Below are 17,942 nucleotides of genomic sequence, written 5' to 3' on the forward strand. Positions count from 1 at the left end.
TCCTTGAATTGGGATTATTTAATGCTTAAATTTTGATGTATTTAGCTTATCAATGTTCATATCAGTTATTATGTTTTTCCTAGTTTTTGTGCTAGATCCATGTTTGAAGCTCCATACCAAGAAAAATTTAGGTCCAAGTTAAAACGCATCCGAAACAAGGATCAGAAATGCAATGCTGATCCTGCAATGGCAAACATTCCGTTCATAAAGATCATATAAGCCTCATTGTCACAAGTAACCGGGTTATTTTAAGTTTTGATGGCATAAAATTTTCTCAAGTTTATTTGAAAACTAATAGTAATAGATAAGAATCTATATGCGTTATATATAGAAAATTTTTTTTCTATTCCTAGTAATTATTTCTCAGCTGGGCTTTGGGCAGAATGTCATTACAATAACAAACTTCTGTTCTTCATCATTAATATGTTTGCTCGCGATAATTATTGCCTTTTGGTTTTGGGAGAAACGATGACTGCATTACTTTCTAGTGCAGTAGTGCTAGTACTTAGTACTAGTACATATGAGACTAATTATTTGATTAGTTATAAGTATTCCACATTTATTGGCCTACAAAATATGAATTTTTTTTATGAATTAGTGGTGCTAGTTCTAATTCATATGGCCTTTTTATTTTATTAAGGGTAACAAATTGCAAACATAAGATAGAACTTAAATTTACAAATATAAATTGTCAAAATTCATCAAAAGTGTTGAAATTTTCCTTCACTTGGTTGAAGCTGCAACTAGCGTTGTTTATAATAAATTAATAACCGAGCATGTGTAAGGGAATCAGGATTGAGGAAGAAGCTCATAATAAAAGAGAAACATATGACACAAATTGGGATTTGGGGTTGAATTTATGATATTTTTTTTTTATCATTTAGGTAGCTAATTAAAATTTTTTGGCTTTGGACCTTATCAAACAAAGTTTGGATTTTTTTTATAGGATCTAACTAAGATCTGGGGTCACTGGACGTATGTGAATTAATTCACATAAAGTACTAAATAATCTATTTTTTCAAAAATGTTATGCTTACTCTAGTCCAAACGTCTAGTAACTCAACTATCATTTTTTTTAGTGTGTGGAGGCAAAACAATGATTGCCTATTATGTTACAAAATTTTCTTTTAATCATGCTTTTGTATTATTTCCTTGCTTGTCATAACAATATTAATCTCTTAGTATATTTTTTTTATAAAAAAACTACAAAAACCCAAATTTCCTTTTTACACACATAAGTATAGTTGCATGCATACATACATTTACTATGAACATCTCTTTCATGGGATCAAAGCCTATAAACGACCAATCTTTATGTATATAAATTTTAATGTAAAATATTGGTGGAAATTAAAAATCGCAAAGAGAATATCAATTCTATTACCAAGAAGTTTTGTTAAATTTTATGTTCTTTCATATTTCACTTCTTTCACATTTTACATTCCATGGTGGATGAAAGCATTTTACATTACATGGTGGATGAAAGTAGTAGTAATTAGAGAATAAGTTTTCTTCTATTAAGGTATTAAGCTGCCTATGACAAAAAAGCATGCAACATCCAAAAAATAGAGAATAAAACACTCAATAGGAGCGGCAAATAATAAAAGAGAGAATAGGAACACCATTTTTTAAAAATGATATAGTAGTTTAACTATTACTGTCTCTATGACTTACAAAGGAAATTCAAGAAAAACAATTGAAAGAGAAATAAAATTTGAATTGATTAGAAACAAATGAAATATACAACTTTTTTTTTTTTTAATGAAATGAAATATACAAAATTTATCAAGAAACTACTTTTGTATCTCTTAGAATGTAAGTTATTACAACTCTTAACAAATTTATTCTATCTGAACTTACTGGCTGACCCTTGAAATCAGCTACTGACTGAACCATCTAACTTACCTTATTTATTATTGCATTAATGACAAGCTAGAAAGTTGGAGTGAAAGCCGTTTTGATGGTTAAGGATTTAAGTCTCGAATGTCATTTGTCTCACTAAGAAAATAATATATCAAGCAATGTTAGGATAACTGTAAACCTTAAAAGTAACTGTCCCTATGATCATATCAAATGTAAATTAAAAAGCTTGTCTAGCCTCAAAATATATACCCAACCATTTTGTAGTGATTTTCCTAGTACTCACAATTTCTTGTTCTGTAATTTCCTTATCTTTCGTATTAAAAAAAAAAAATGAAATATTAAATTCATTAATATTATACTTGTTAGAAGTCAAGGCAATCCTTCAGTATGTTCAAGCAACCAGAGATCAAAGTTGCACCGCATCCCTAGGCATTTGTTGCAAACTGGGCTACATGCCCAGATACTCGTAGGTTTATCACTGGATGGATTTTGTATTTACTTGGGTGATTATTTGATTTCTTCGAAATCTAAGAAACAAACTATCGTATTCAGATATATCCACTATTAAAGTTGAGTATCATGCCATGGCATCATCTGTTGGTGAATTGTCATGGCTAATGTATCTTTCGAGACTTTCAGGTTGAACACCTACAAGCTATATTTTCTTTTCTTTTCTTTTTCTGATAATCAAAGTGAGTTACTGCAAAAAAGTCCTATTTTTCACGAACTAACAAAACATATCGAGATAAATTGTCACATTGTGCAGGACTAGGGGGTAAGAGGGTTACTGCATAGTCTCCATGTTTCAACAGTACACCAACTTGTAGACATTCTCACTATAACCTCTACTGCCATATTGAGGGGGATATTGCAAACCTCATTGTACTGATGATAAACAGTTGGGAACAATACTCAAAAGAATTTCATGTATTAAGAACTCAAAGATGTTGTCCAGATGTCTTGTGGCACTAGTCATACTCGTATTAGTTAAGGGTAAAAGAATAAGGGTTTGATTAACGAGTGCTTTTAAGGTATTTGTTAATAAACTATTTTTAAAAATATAAAAATAATACTAATTTCATAAAAAATATAAAAAATTGTCAAAAAATTAAGTTAGATTTTTTTTTTCCTATAAAAATTTTATAAAAGTAGTTCCTCAATTAATACTCTTAGAGCATCCGTTAAGTTTTCCCAAAAATTAAAATAAATGGTTCACTTAGTAACTTATACTAACACATGTGATGTAATACACTTGTAAATATCTGATTAGTTGTTCAGTTAGTATAGGCAATTAAAGTTGGTTAGTTTGTTATTGATTGTAATGGGTAGTTGCCAATTAATTAGGTTGTTAAGCTATTAATTGTCTATGTTATGAAGCCTTAAAAATAGAAGGTATTATTACAAAGACGTCTTGGATTCAAAATTTCCTTCTCTCTTGTTGAAACATGTATATGTATATATATATTATAGGCAAATATGTATAGGTACCGAACTGATTCAATTAAGGTTTTATTTTTTATTCTATTATATCCATATTATCACAATTGTTTCACTTTGTTCAAAGTGAGAGTAGTATTAATACAAAATCCTTTGATTCTCAGTATGTTCTCTGTAATCATCCCTATTCCCTGTACCAATCCTCCCATCCCACCTAGGTCTATGAATTTCTCTATCAATTCCTTCAATATATTTTGATCCTTAATTGACCTAGGACTCCCGAGAATCCTCAAAACAATAAATAAATTTTTTTATTAAACATCCTCACATATAGACACATGCATAGAGATTAGAGATATTTAACAAGAATATTTTCATCTTTTAACCTCAAAATTCCCTACCTAGGTTTTAAAATAACATATATGGTCCCAACCTTATGCCTAAGGCCACATGAAATGCCCTCTCGGTAATAAAACGAGAGCCTCAAGGCATATCTAATGTTAGAACAAGAACTATATGGCTTTGTTTTGAAAATTTTATGGCTTCCCGTGAGACCCGGTACAAATAATAATTACTTAATATAATAAGACTTACACATGATGAGTCTAAACAAAACTTTTAAAATTAAATAGTCCAATAACATTCTTTTGGTCCTTTGGAAATTATTATACTGGTCATTTCACAAGTTTGACGAAATCCTATATGACTTTTGTTTTTTGTTTTTATTTTTTTATAGAAGGAATTTTTTAATAGTTTCATCAAACTAAAATGTAAAATCAAAAGTTGTGTTGTTTTGGAAAATTAGAAATATACACGAATTTTCAATTTTGTGATATACGAAAAACAAAAAGAAACTAATAATAAAAGACAATCATAAGACACAAGAAATGATGTGGTTCGGTAATTTGTCTATATCCATAGAGTTGCGATGATTTCACTATTTTCAGGGAAAAACATAATAAGCGATATTACTTACAGTTTCTCTCTTTAAAACAACACACCAACCTAAATCTAAAACATTGGTATTGAGCATTAGCAATAGTGGTGCTAAATAGCTATATAGCTATTTTTAGTACCACTAAAACTCAAAATGTACCTTGCAATAGTGGAGCCAAAGCAATATTTTTTTACCCCACAGCTACAGTACACAACTATTTTTGGCTGTGCACTATAACTGACAGTTAAAAAAAAAAAATTTTTTTTTTTTAGTTTACGTTCACAGTACTTTTCTTATTTTTTATTCTTTTTTCTACATTTCATTTTCCTCTCTCCGTGTCTCTCCTCACTACCTCTCCATCTACTTCTTTCTTCCTCCACAAACCCATCGTCGCCGACCCACACTGACCCATCTCGGCCTCTCTTCTCTGTTTTCGGCATTTCGGCTTGTGTTTCAGGCTGTGCTTATGTTTCGGGTTTGTGTTTCGGGCTGGGTTTTTGTTTCGGGCATGGGTTTTGATTTGGAATTGTGTTTCGGTCTGATTTTTTTGCTTTCTTTTTTTGTTCTTCTTCTCTGGTTTTGATGGGCACTGGTTACAATGGCGGGGTTGTGGATGTGCAATGATTTCTATGGCTTTGATGGTGGTTGAATGAAATATTATTTTATTGTAGTGTTTATATTATTTTATTGTGTTAAAAGCTAAAATAAAACCACTGTTATTGGATGTAAGAAGGTAAAATAGATAAAGTGACTTTTTATAGTGTTAAAAAGCTAAAAATTTTGCTCCACTGCTGTGGATGCTCTTATATCCCACATTGCAGATTCACAAGGACCTCCTGTCCATGGACTAAACCTCACAAAAATTCCATTAAAAACTGTAACACTTATATATAGGGTCAGGTCATAATTCTGATTAAATGCAATCTAAGATCCACATTGCCCAACATATTTCAATCTTGGAGAAAAGTTCATTTGATTTCCACCTCTTTCAATGTTTGAACCTTAGCCCATCAAAGATTTCTAAATCAGTTCTCTTTTTTGCCTATATAATATATAGTACAATTTAGTGGTATTGCCTATAAAGGAAGTTCGAACTTTGAACCATCATTCGTGGCTCAAGGCCTCTTGGCCTAATGATAATGAGTATTGTGTACTGTGTAGTGATGTCTACAACTTCCTTAAAAGGCTGAGCACTGGTTCGACCCATGACTGCCCATATGTGGTACCCTTTACTTCTACTTTTAAGTCCTAAAACAATGGTGGATGTGAAAATTAAGGGATTAAGGATTCGTTAATCAGATTTTGGAGGGGGGAAAACAAAAACAAAGTCTATCTTGGCTTTGTGAATTATTAACTTACATAAGAAATGTGTGTGAGGATTGAAGTTTCAAAGCTAATGAGGATATTTCATATGAGCTCTTGCCATTTGTTATTGCTATAAGTCATAATGATCAGTAGATGTGGGGGGATATCCATATAAAAGTACTTCTTGGCTTGTGCTACTTGCAGTAAAATTAATTGAAAGAGAATAAAAAAATTTCTAATGGAAAATCTTCTAAGACCACAATGGCAAATCTTCATAATTTTGTTGACCATTGATGAAGAAAAATAAAAGGATAATTTTCTTGACCATTGATGAAGAAAAATAAAAGGATGGATTATTTGACATTGAGTCCAAAAAATTTCAGACTACCCATTTTACAAAATGTCACCTATTACTGGATTCAAGGAATTCAAAGGTTCCCCAAGTGAAACATGCAAGAAGCAAACCTTAGGCTAACCAAACAGAATTCTAATGGCACTTTTTTCCTCCTTTTTCAGCATTCTTTATCTTTTGTCAGAGTTCAGTGCTTAAAGGGGAAAAAAATCAATCATTACCCATGCCAAGATTACAGTGAGATCATAGGATAAAATATGTGAGGCCTAAAATAAGCAAATTTTGTTGCAGATCTTGATAACATTGGCATATGGAATTCAAGAGAAAGATAAGGTATTATAGAGTAAGCTTCTCAAAACAAAACTAAGACATTAAGTACTCTCACATCTATAGTATATAGAATTGCCATAAAAATAGGACTCTTTAAGTCCTATGATATTTAAACTTATAATAGAACTATAGTATATCTATAGAATTGGCATAAAAAATAGGACTTTTAAGTCCTATGATATTCAAACTCATAATAGAACTTCACAATCCATTACAAACCAAAAGAGAAACCTTAAAAAAATGAAAAAGGAAGATATACCCATCACATGAATCACCACCATCCATAGACCACTTGGGTGTATGTGTTCTTGATCCACCTAAAGCTTTTCCTCAGTGATCCTTTCATCTTGCCCTCCACAGTGTAAACCTTGTACCCAGCAACTCTCTTCTTCCTTTGCAATTCTGGGTCATTGAAGCTCCAGTTTTTAGAGACTGTCCCAACACTGCTTTTCCCTTTCTTCATCTTCAGCTCCTTTGGTACAATCTGGTTATTTGACTGTACAGATGAACCTGCATAATTCACACTGTAAGACCTCAGATCTTGCATGCTTGTTGGGGCACCTCTTCCTCCATAGTAGCTCTCAATCTGCATCATCCTCCCATCCCTGCATGACTTGGATCTGAAATCCTCCATGAGGGAACAGGAACAAGCTCACAAGAGTTTGAAAGGTTCAAGAATGAATGAGAGAACTAATGGAGTGGGAGAAAAGAAAGGAAAAGGCAAAAAAAAAAGGGGGGCTTGTTGGGCTTTTCTTTGTGGTGTTTCAATTACAATTATTCATTGCTATAAACTTTTCTTAGATATTTTCAATCATTTTTTAATGTGGGAACAGCTCAAGATTGTCTCTTTCAGTTGTTAATATATTAATATCAATATTGCTTTTCTTTAATGGGAATTTGAGGGAATGTGATTTTTCCAACTTCGCCTCACTGTGGAGTTGCATGAGGATTAGGCTGCTTAGTTTGACTGGCTTTTTACACGTGAAATGGTTAAATTTTGACTGGTATATGTAAGAAAAGAAAAAAAAGAAAAAGAAAAATAGAGTGCGTGGAGTACCAAAATTGAGATGTCTATTCAATGTTTGAAGTCATTGCCATGAAATGAATGCAGTACTACTAACCCATATTAATTTTGACCAAGGAAAATGCTACGATGTGGAAACAATAAAACATCTTTGATAAATACCATATTCTATTCAGACTTGCTCACTTTGTCGGTTCCAATGAGTTTTAACTTATAAATTTTCTTTGTCATGAGTAAAAGGCCTAAATTTAAAACAAAAAAGAAGGTTTACTAAATTTTCTTGGGGTAATTATTATACTCTTCTTCTTGAAGGAGAGCATTCACCTCTTTTTATGTTGGAAGAAAATAACACTCCCTCATTTGTTTATATTAATAATGAAATATTTTAAATTTTTATAAGATTTTCTTTAATTAAGTTTAATCATGATGAGTAAAAACATAACTAATAAATTTATAATTAAAATACAAAGTTGATCAAGTACCAAAAGAGTTGCAATGACAAGTCTCTTCTTAAGCTGTTGAAAAAAGAAAAAAAAAGAAGCAAAAATCATTTTGAATATTATAGAATACTCTTATTTTTAAGCAAAAGGCAGGGTATTGCATAATATTTTTAACATTAATTTAACAAAATTTGGTCAAATGAATATTAATAGGAGAAAATATTTTTTCCCTTCATGATTGGGGTAGAGTGTCATTCTCTTAAATATCAAGAAAGTGAGATGTAATTACCCAATTTTCTTTGAAAAAAGGTTTATTAGATTTTATTTTAAGAAAAATTATTATATAAATGATTATAATGTGGAAGATGAATTTCCTAATCTCACTAGTCTTATTTGTCGTATGAAATTTACAACATAAACCATAGTGTCTGATTAAACAAAAAAAAAAAACCATGATTACTTTTCCATCATTTGGTCAGAATTTGCCATGAGTAAAGGGGAAATAGGTAGGCAAGGTAGATTGCACAGTAAGATCAGCAATGATCAGTTATGTTGAATTGGTTGACCATATCTAATGGATAATTATCTCAAGGAAAGTAATTCTGTAAAGTTGCTTTTATATGCTATAACTATGATTCTATGAATTGATCAACACCATTTTTTTCATTAATGAAATCTATGGTAGGGCCTGTGAAACGATCATGTTTATTGAAGGACTCAGTCTCTTCCCAATAAGACAGATCAATCCAGTAGGATCAGGTGGATAGCTTGTATCCAAACAATTGCTAAAAAATTAGTAGTGGACCTTTGTTGCTCATGGCATGTTTCACAAGTGCCATCCACAACGGCATGGGAGAATTGTCATTTATTTACAGACAACTACTAACACAACTAATTCATGAAATAGAATAAACAAGCAAGACCCCACAACATGGAACCAGAGAGAGAGAGAGAGAGAGAGAGAGAGAGAGAGTTATTTTGGAATTTCCAAAATAATTATAAAACAGAGAGAAACCCCATGTGTTACCTACCCATTTGATCCACATGTAATGTGGTAGATGGCCTCATGGATGTCTCTGCTTTCAGCAATTTCTACAAGCATTACATTTACATCCAAGTTTTCTTGGTAACAGGGATATGCCAAGTTAACAACTTACCAAGACCAAGTCAGTCATCCACATCACACCCTAACAATTTTCAATCAAACTCAAAAGTCAATACACAAGGTCACAATCTTTGCCACCAACAAAATTGTATGAAGAAGATTTTACATTCTGACTGGTATGCACATTCATCTCCTTTCTCTATAAGCCCTAACTTCAATATTCTAAGCGATTTGTCCAAACTAAGAATGGCAATTTTACGCGTTGACATGGATTTTACTTTGTTAGTTAAATAATTTGGTTGTAAGCTGCGAAAATGACAGAAAAAATAGAGCTGAATAAGTCATCGGCTGTCTCTTTTTTTTTTTGAGGAAAGGTTGTTTTTTGTTTGTCAGACATTATTAAGGTTAAATTGGCAATGAATTTAAACATAAATGTTTCGAAGTGAAAAACCAGTTTATTACCAAGAGGTAAAGCCAAGACCAAAATCTTGCACAACCCACCATTGCATCCCCAGATAATAGCAGATGCAGCAACAAACATACTACAATCCTTGCATACAAAAGATGGATGGAAAAGATGTAGGTTAACACTACAGAAGAGGGAAGATATAAATATCAACTGGGATAGAGCCTAAGTAAAAACCAGCTCTTGAAACAATAGTCGAAGTTTAAAACAATAAAAAGGCAATCAGTACTAATCTAACACCTTTGATAACTCAAAAAAGAAAACAATAATAGTGATAGTATAATAATAAACAAAGGGGCTTAGAATACAAACCCTACCCAAAACAAAATTTTAAATAATCCCTCCAAGCTGAAATAAGAACTTAGACTGTCTTTATGTTGCAATAATATGCAATGCCCTAAAATCCAATTCATTAAAAGGTCAGATATGTTTGCCAACATTAACTTGGGACACTAGATGGGGGAAAAAAACAAAACAAAAATAAGAAGTTAAAAAATAAATAGTACTATGAAAGGAAGGGAACCCCATGCCTCAAACAAAACCAAAAAAGACTTCATCACAGGAGATCTGCAATATTTGATGGCAGCTCCTCAACTTGCACATTGTAGAACTTCTGAATGTCAAACAGCATTCGCTCATCGTCCTTTGTAACAAAATTAATGGCAACACCCTTTCTCCCAAACCGTCCACTTCGTCCAATACGGTGAAGGTAATTTTCTGGTTGAGTCGGCAGATCAAAGTTTATGACCAAGGAGACTTGCTGCACATCAATACCACGAGCCAAGAGGTCAGTGGTGATGAGAACACGGGAAGATCCAGAGCGGAATTCACGCATAATTATATCACGAGTATTCTGGTCCATGTCACCATGGGTGGCTGAGACTGTATGGTCACGGCCACGCATCTTGTCAGTGAGCCAGTCAACCTTGCGCCGTGTGTTCACAAAGATGACACTTTGGGTGATGGCCAGGGTTTCGTAGAGATCACATAGTGTCTCAAGCTTCCACTCTTCCTTCTCAACATTCACATAAAACTGCTTGATACCCTCAAGGGTGAGTTCATCTCGCTTCACCAAGATTCTCACAGGCTTGTTCATAAACTTCCTAGTGATCTCAAGGGCTTCAGGAGGCATTGTAGCAGAGAACACCCCAACCTGAACCTTGGCGGGAAGCAGCTGGAAAATATCATAGATCTGACAACCATAATAACAACATTAGAACATAATATCCAAGCACTTCAAGAACTGCAAATCTTTGAACAAGATAAGAGAGAGCACATGGAGAAAAAACACTAATAGAAGTTCAATCCTTTCATCAGTACAATTAATATATGAAGTTAGACATGGATTATTCATGAACAAAACAATAACTTTTCCTTATTATAAAGAGAGCAGTAAATAGTTATCATCAGGCTTTTGGACCTGAACAGCAGAATAAAAAACCACTACACACCTAATCCAATTTAACCTGAAAACACACACAGACCTAATCCCATTATTCCTTAAAAAATAAAGATGGGTTCATTTTCAATTATTAAACCATTAAAATGACCAAGTAACCTTATACATGACCCAAAAACCCAATAGAACTTAAAAAAAATATTAATAACCACAGAATTAGATCTGACTTGTAAATGAAACAGCACTAAAAAGAACACGGAGAATTTACTGTTAATCTGACAAGTCAAGTGCCTCAAATTCAAAGTGGCCCCTAAACTGATAAGTTGTTCCTGAAAGACTCCAATTGTCTTTAATAAGGGTAAAACAGCTCCAATGTTTAATTTCTTACTGTGATACATGTTACTTCCTTCCCATATGTTGTTCATCAAAAACAAGATATTGCAAAATAGACACCTAACACATGCAAGCACCCATCCAACAAAAAAAAAAAATTGACGTCAAAGAGAAATTATGTATGGTGCATATGCATTGCAAACATAAAAAAGGATCAAGATCAAAGTAAATTTACTAACCTGGTCCTTGAAACCACGAGAAAGCATTTCATCAGCCTCATCCAGTACAAACATCTTAATGTAATCAGGTCGAAGTGACTGCCTTCGCAACATGTCAAATACACGACCAGGGGTGCCTACAACAACATGAACACCTGCCTGAAGGATGCGTTGATCCTCACGAACACTTGTGCCACCAACGCAAGCATGAACCTTGACATTAAGATAATCACCAAGTGCCCGCATAACCTTCTCAATCTGTTGTGCAAGTTCCCTAGTGGGTGCCAAAACCAAAGCCTGGCACTGGACAAGCTCATAATCAAGTTGTTGCAAAATCCCAGAGCAGAAAGTTGCTGTTTTCCCAGTTCCAGACTGAGCCTGTTGAATAACATCAAGACCTTTGCAGAAAGGAACAATCCCCCTTTGCTGAATTGCAGAAGGCTTCTCAAAACCTTAAGTAGAGAATTTCATTAAAACATATCCAAGCAAAATATAAACAAGAAGCAGAAGAATAGAACCAGGGAACATGATCATAGATTCAATGATAAACCATGCAATTTCCATGATGGTATGTTCATTGCAAAAAACCATGAAATTGAAAACCACCCTAAACAATGGGGGTACAGCACTTTGTACTGAAATTATAAAAATTTGCAATTACAATTCCGATTATAACAAACTTCACAAACTGCACCCCATAGCCTGATTAACTGCAATAATTCGAGACAATAGCTCAAAACAGGGCACAACAGAGAAATCAACTTTTGACGATCATGTGACTTGTATGTGATCACTAATTTTAACAGTCAATCAATTTATGAGGTGCAATTTGCAGTCTCTCTTACGGTTGGGGTGGTGATTGCAAGTTTTCATATTCGGGGTGCAAAATGCATATACCCCATATTTTAGGGGTTTTCTGCAATTAAAATCAAATAAATAAACATACATATAGTAAATTGTTTTTTTTAAATGGACCCCCAGCCCACTTGGTTTTTACCATATTTTATAACAAGTTAATAGGTGGTAGCCTACAATTCATGAGTATTTACAATGATTTGTACATAAATTTTAAAAGAAGTTTTCCATAGGTTGATGCAGGCTAACAACTTGGGAGCCATCAAAATTTCAATTTCACTTCTTTTTTACAACCAGAAGAAGAGATATTAAACAAAAGATCTTCTATTCCTACCGTAAGCATAGATTCCTCTCAGAAGGTTTTCATGCAATTTCATTGAATCAAAACTTTCATAAACCTCATCATATGAGGTGAAGAACTCTTCTTGCCCATCAGTTGAGAGTCTGCAACAACCAATTTGTCAAAAAATATAATTAGAATTTGCACAAATCACAAAGCATGAATGATATGATCCAACAATTTTAAGAGTAAATTGTATATGTAAATAGAAAGAACAGAAACCATGGTTAAGAATATAGAAAATAAACTTACAACTCATTCATTTTAGCATCAAACTGGCGAGCATCAAATTGTGAACCTTCTGGAGCTGCACCTGCCATAGCTGTACACAAACAAATATTTAGTTAATAAGAAACTTCAGTGAGAAAGAGCGAGCACAAAGGACTAAAACAGAATAGCATATTTAAGCTCCAGAATCAATTCAGAGATCCCATGATTTGTCAAATATAAATACATACACACAAGAAAAAATAGATAGACATTACCAAACCATTATGTGTTTTCAGTGGAAATAAATAAAATCGGGCTAATTCAAGGAGCAAAGTGGTGTACAAGTAAAGATGGGACAACCACACCACATGTCAAAAAGTGATAAAAAGTTGCTAAACAATGTAACAGAAGAGCCAAACTTGCAGACCAAACAAAGTGGCATACAAGTATTAGATTTCTGTCTTAATGTCTGGGGAAGATATTCTAAGGAGTAGACGAAAATCTGTCATGATGGAAATAAATCCTTGAGCAACAGACACCGCTTCACCCACTCCCCCAAAGTTTTGCTAAATGCAATATGCATTGCCATTGTTTCTCTTAAAATTAGCAGAATCCAGCACAAAATGGAATAATAATCTTACCACTCAGTACTTAATCATAAATATACCGCTACAGTAACCTTGGAATATAGGAGAAAAAATATAACAAAAACTACTGCATGGATCAAAGTAGTGTAGGAGTAATGATGGAAAACCAAACCACACGTCAAAAAGTTTTATTAAAAAAAAGGTTGCTAAACAATATAACAGAAGAGCCAAACTTGCAAACCAAACAAAGTGGTATAGAAGTATTAGATTTCTGTCTTTAATGTCTGGGGAAGATATTCTGAGGAGTAGATGGAAATCTGTCATGATAGAAATAAATCATTGAGCAACAGAAACCACTTCACCCACTCCCCCAAAGTCTGGCTAAACATAATATGCATTGCCATTATTTCTCTTAGAATTAGCAGAAACTAGGAAAAACTGAATAGTATTCTTACCACTCAGTACATAATAATAAATATGCCACTAGCGTAACCTTGGAACATATTAAAAAATATAACACAAACTACAGCATGGATAAAAAACAATTTCCCTTGAGAATCATAACACTCGCAATAAGTTCACCCTATAGTACATGACTTGAATACATAAAACAATACTTATTTCCCAATACAGTAATTGAATCTCTGAGCTCTCAGAAAGAGATGACACTAAAACTGCTCCCTTTTCCTACATAGACCACTAAAGCCAACAGTTCCCCAGAAAAAAATTCCCTCACCCTCTAGATGATTACTGAGAAAAAAACACACAAACACAAAACCAGGCCTTTTCACTCCTACTTCATCATGTGTAGCTTCCCAAAAATCCCCCAAAAAAACTATCAAACTAAATAGTCCCACAAGCCTCAATCACTAAATTCCATCAATTTCCCCCGCATCAATCACATTCTCTACCCCCCTACTCTTCACAATCACCAAACACAAGCACCCATTTAACATTATCACAAAAATCAAATATCTAACACAGAACTACAACCATTGTCACAAACAGAACACAAACCAAACACAGCACCCAGTAAACACAGTCACAAAAATCAAACAGCAAACAAAGAACTACAACAATAATCACAAGCCCAACAGACGAATCCCAGATCCCAAAAGAAACACATAGCACATACAAAAAGCAATCACTACACACTTACATCCAATATCAAATCTTTCAACCAAAAAAACACCAAAAATTTCTACCAAATTCACCGCTTTTCCAACCGACCCATCAAGCCACTCATCCACATATACAGTCCTGTACATAAAGCTTCACATACACAGATATATATATACATACTTTCAACCAGTACAAACAAACAAAAAAAATAACAACTTAATACAAATTCACCATTTTTACAACAGACCCGTCACCCCATATTACCAAATACACAGTCCTATACATATATCTTTATATACCTTCAATCCCACACAGAGATATATATATATATACTATCAAACTGAACAAATAGGAAGAAAAAATCACAACTTTTTACAATTTCAGCGTTTCCCATCAAGCCCAACATCCATATACACAGTCCTATACATATAGCTATATATAGCTTCACACACACACACAAACACACAGATACATACTCTCAAGCTTCAACCAGAACAAACAAGAAACATGCGTATTTAAAACAGACCCATCAACCCAAATATCCAAATACACATCCCTATACATACAAAACATCACACAGAAACATATACACACACACAGGGAGAAACAGTGAGAGAGAGAGAGAGAGAGAGAGAGAGACCTGAAAGTGTTGAAGAAAAGTAGAGTGAAAGATTATTGAAAGAGGTTTGAAGAGAGAGCTAGGGTTTTTCCAAACTCCTCGGATCTGCGCCGTGGAGTTTGAATGGAAAGTTAAAGAGGAGGCGAAAGGTGAAAACAGCGAGCCTTTTATATATATTCCTATGTCTCTCTGTGTTTGTGTTTGTGTTTCTGTTTGTTTCTGTTTGTGTTGTTAGGTTAGGTTAGGTTTTTTTTTTTTTTTTGGTTTCCGGATTTACCCCTGGGGGGTTTGATTTATTACTTGAAGTCTGTTTGTTTGCTGAGAAAATTATGTGGAAAAGGTTGGTTTTTTTTGTTTGTTAGTTTAATAATAGAAACTGAAAGGGCTATGAGTACTTGGTTTGTTACAAGTTTTGGTAATAGAATTTGCGGTTGAAAAAAAAGATTGTATAAACCTTTTATTTTTTTTGGGTTAAATCTTGTTTGGATTAGGGTTTGTTATAAAGGTATTTTTCTTTTAAATATTGTCTTTTAATTTAAGTTATTCATTTAGTAAAACACTTAAAAAATTGAAAATCTATCACAAAGCACGATGACATGTACTAGGGTTTATTAGGGTGATGCTTTTTTTTTTTTTTTCAAAAATATTCCTTGAAGTAACATATAGATGAAAGATGATTTAAATCATTTAATTACACCTTAAATGGATCACAAGTTGCTTCTCAGAAAAAAAAGAAAAAAAAAAAGGATCACAAGTCTGTTACATATTAGCCTGTATTCTTAAAGGGGTTAATTCCCATTAATAGGGTCAATTACAAATATTTTAATAAACATTTATATTCCTTAAGGCTATGAAACATCTTAAATTTTAAGGTAAAATACATTTCACACCTTCTAAATCTAGGGTTACTTTTAGATCGGTTCATTAACTTTTAAAACTTATAATTTACGCCATTAATAATTACAACGACATGTGTCAATTTTCATTATAGTCTGTCGCATTTTTGCGATAAACCCACCTAAAACAATATTGTTTTATATTTTCCTATTCAAAGTGATATCTTATTGTTTTTGAGTGGATTAGTGACAAGATTCCAATAAATGTTGGTGAAAAGGGCACATTAATACCATTGTAATACTTTTTCTTTTCTTTTTTTGAGAAGGTACCATTGTAATACTTGATTGTGTAAATTATGAATTATTTAATAATTACTGAAAAAAACTATTTAACGTACTTGGTGTATTAGACCTTATTTTCATATAAATGTTGAATTCATATAAAAGATTTAGGAAATAATTTCTAACTCAAATTTCATATACTTTATAATTAATCAACCAATTTAAAGGCAATCTTAAATTAGGTTGTATGAATGGTATTTTAGCATATCTTTTAAGGTAAACATTTGCCCTTACCACATGAATTGGCTTATCTATGACATATATGCCAATCACGAATAAAATCCTTTGAATGTTTGTAAATATAATGGGTGCATACAAGAAATCTCTAATTTTAGCCATTCGAATTTGATGGGGTTTAATAATAATAAAAATTTATCAAGCAAGTCATCGACATAATTACCATGAATTGAAATCATGCTTTTCAATTTAAGAACCGAACCCTTGGTTTTTTGAATTTGTTATCATATATAAGTATAGTCCGAATTGGTTTTCAAAAAACCCTTAAAACTTTAGATATTAAACTCATACATTCTCTCCTCCCTAACATATATATGCTAAATACGTGGATGATATTTCACTTAATAATGCACAATGGTTTATTTCAAAAAAAAAAAAGGACATCTTCACATGATTAAGGTAAAGAAATTCTTGAAAAAAAAAAAGAAAAGAAAAAAAAAAGTCATGATAAGATAAGCAATGCTTACGTATGGTGCAGCTCTAAGAGCCATCCTTATCCAATGAACCAATCAGCAACATAGGTCTTGGCTTTCTATATAGTCTACAAAGCAAAAGAAAAGAGGAGTAAAAAAAAGAGTACTTTGCTCAGTGATTAGATGATATGATGTTATAATTTCAACACCTGGTCCTATGGCTGCATGAAATAGGTCACACCATGTGAGTCATCCACCATTATTGTGCTCACTTTTCTTGACTTTTGTGAATCATATTTTACTGTTCAACTATGCTTTTAAATGGCTAGTGGCACTTGGAAATGCTTAAGAGATAAGTAAGAAGAGGATAATTGAAGGTCTGTCCCTATCTACCTAGAAGAAAATATTGAGTAACACGTGTGAAATTATTTACTAGCCAAATTTATTTATTTATTCACTTGATAGCCACATTTTTCGTTTTAGGTTTGGCATGTTAGGCTTGGCATTTCCATGGGATCTTTGAGAAAAGATCCAGACTCTTGTAGTTCTTAATCATCCACAAAATCATTAACCAGACCCTAAATTGTATTATCTTTAAAATAATATAAATAAACATAAATTTGCATTACTTACTCGGCTTGTCTAGGCCCAAATCACTATCCCAGACACAGTTGAGTCCCAATTGCACAAGAAGTTTGGCCCAACAACCTTACAAGGGAGCATTTTAAAAATTAGAAGGAACATGTAAGGCCCTTCTAACATTTAATTGAAGTTGGGCCCATGGGCCAACAACATATCTCTCTCTCTTTCTCTTCAATCCCCGACTACATGGTAGAAGACAGAATTAATAATTGTTTTTTAACCATTAAACCATAACATTACAAATTTACAATGTAATTATCCTAAATTGATAGGTACTTTGTAGGAGTCTGTTGCACTTTTTGAGTTCCAAAAAAGAGTGAGTTTGAGGTGATATATATATAAACAAATGGAAAAGGGGAGACTTTAATTTTTTTTCTCATCATAAAGGAAATTAGTTACATCATTAAGCTTCTACTTACAAGATTCTTAGTAATATACTAATATATTGATAATTGAGAGTAGGGAGATTTGAATCTTAGATGTCTTTGTTAAAAATAAAAGAAGGTATCATTTTTGGCCTTACCATCACC

At 32.9% G+C, this 17,942-nt stretch overlaps 2 protein-coding genes and 1 non-coding gene across 3 annotated transcripts; all 3 read right to left on the reverse strand.

Annotated features, from left to right (window-relative positions):
• Window positions 1-6,495: 6,495 nt before the first annotated feature.
• On the reverse strand, window positions 6,496-6,858 carry LOC142634662 (uncharacterized). Its single transcript, XM_075808951.1, has one exon. It carries the CDS (start codon window positions 6,856-6,858, stop codon window positions 6,496-6,498), a length of 363 nt encoding a protein of 120 aa, XP_075665066.1.
• Window positions 6,859-9,484: 2,626 nt separating this feature from the next.
• LOC142637393 (eukaryotic initiation factor 4A-2-like) lies at window positions 9,485-15,154 on the reverse strand. The gene is made up of 5 exons (XM_075811671.1): window positions 14,964-15,154; window positions 12,657-12,726; window positions 12,399-12,508; window positions 11,231-11,661; window positions 9,485-10,451 (listed from the first exon to the last, which is right to left on the reverse strand). The coding sequence occupies exons 2-5, from the start codon at window positions 12,722-12,724 to the stop codon at window positions 9,816-9,818; spliced, it is 1,245 nt and encodes a 414-aa protein (XP_075667786.1). The 5' UTR covers window positions 12,725-12,726; window positions 14,964-15,154; the 3' UTR covers window positions 9,485-9,815.
• LOC142637738 (small nucleolar RNA snoR98) lies at window positions 13,012-13,110 on the reverse strand. Its single transcript, XR_012844863.1, has one exon. It is a non-coding gene; the product is annotated as a small nucleolar RNA snoR98 (small nucleolar RNA).
• Window positions 15,155-17,942: the final 2,788 nt, after the last annotated feature.

This window comes from Castanea sativa, chromosome 5 (genome assembly GCF_040712315.1).
Source record: "Castanea sativa cultivar Marrone di Chiusa Pesio chromosome 5, ASM4071231v1".
NCBI classification, from domain to species: Eukaryota; Viridiplantae; Streptophyta; class Magnoliopsida; order Fagales; family Fagaceae; genus Castanea; species Castanea sativa.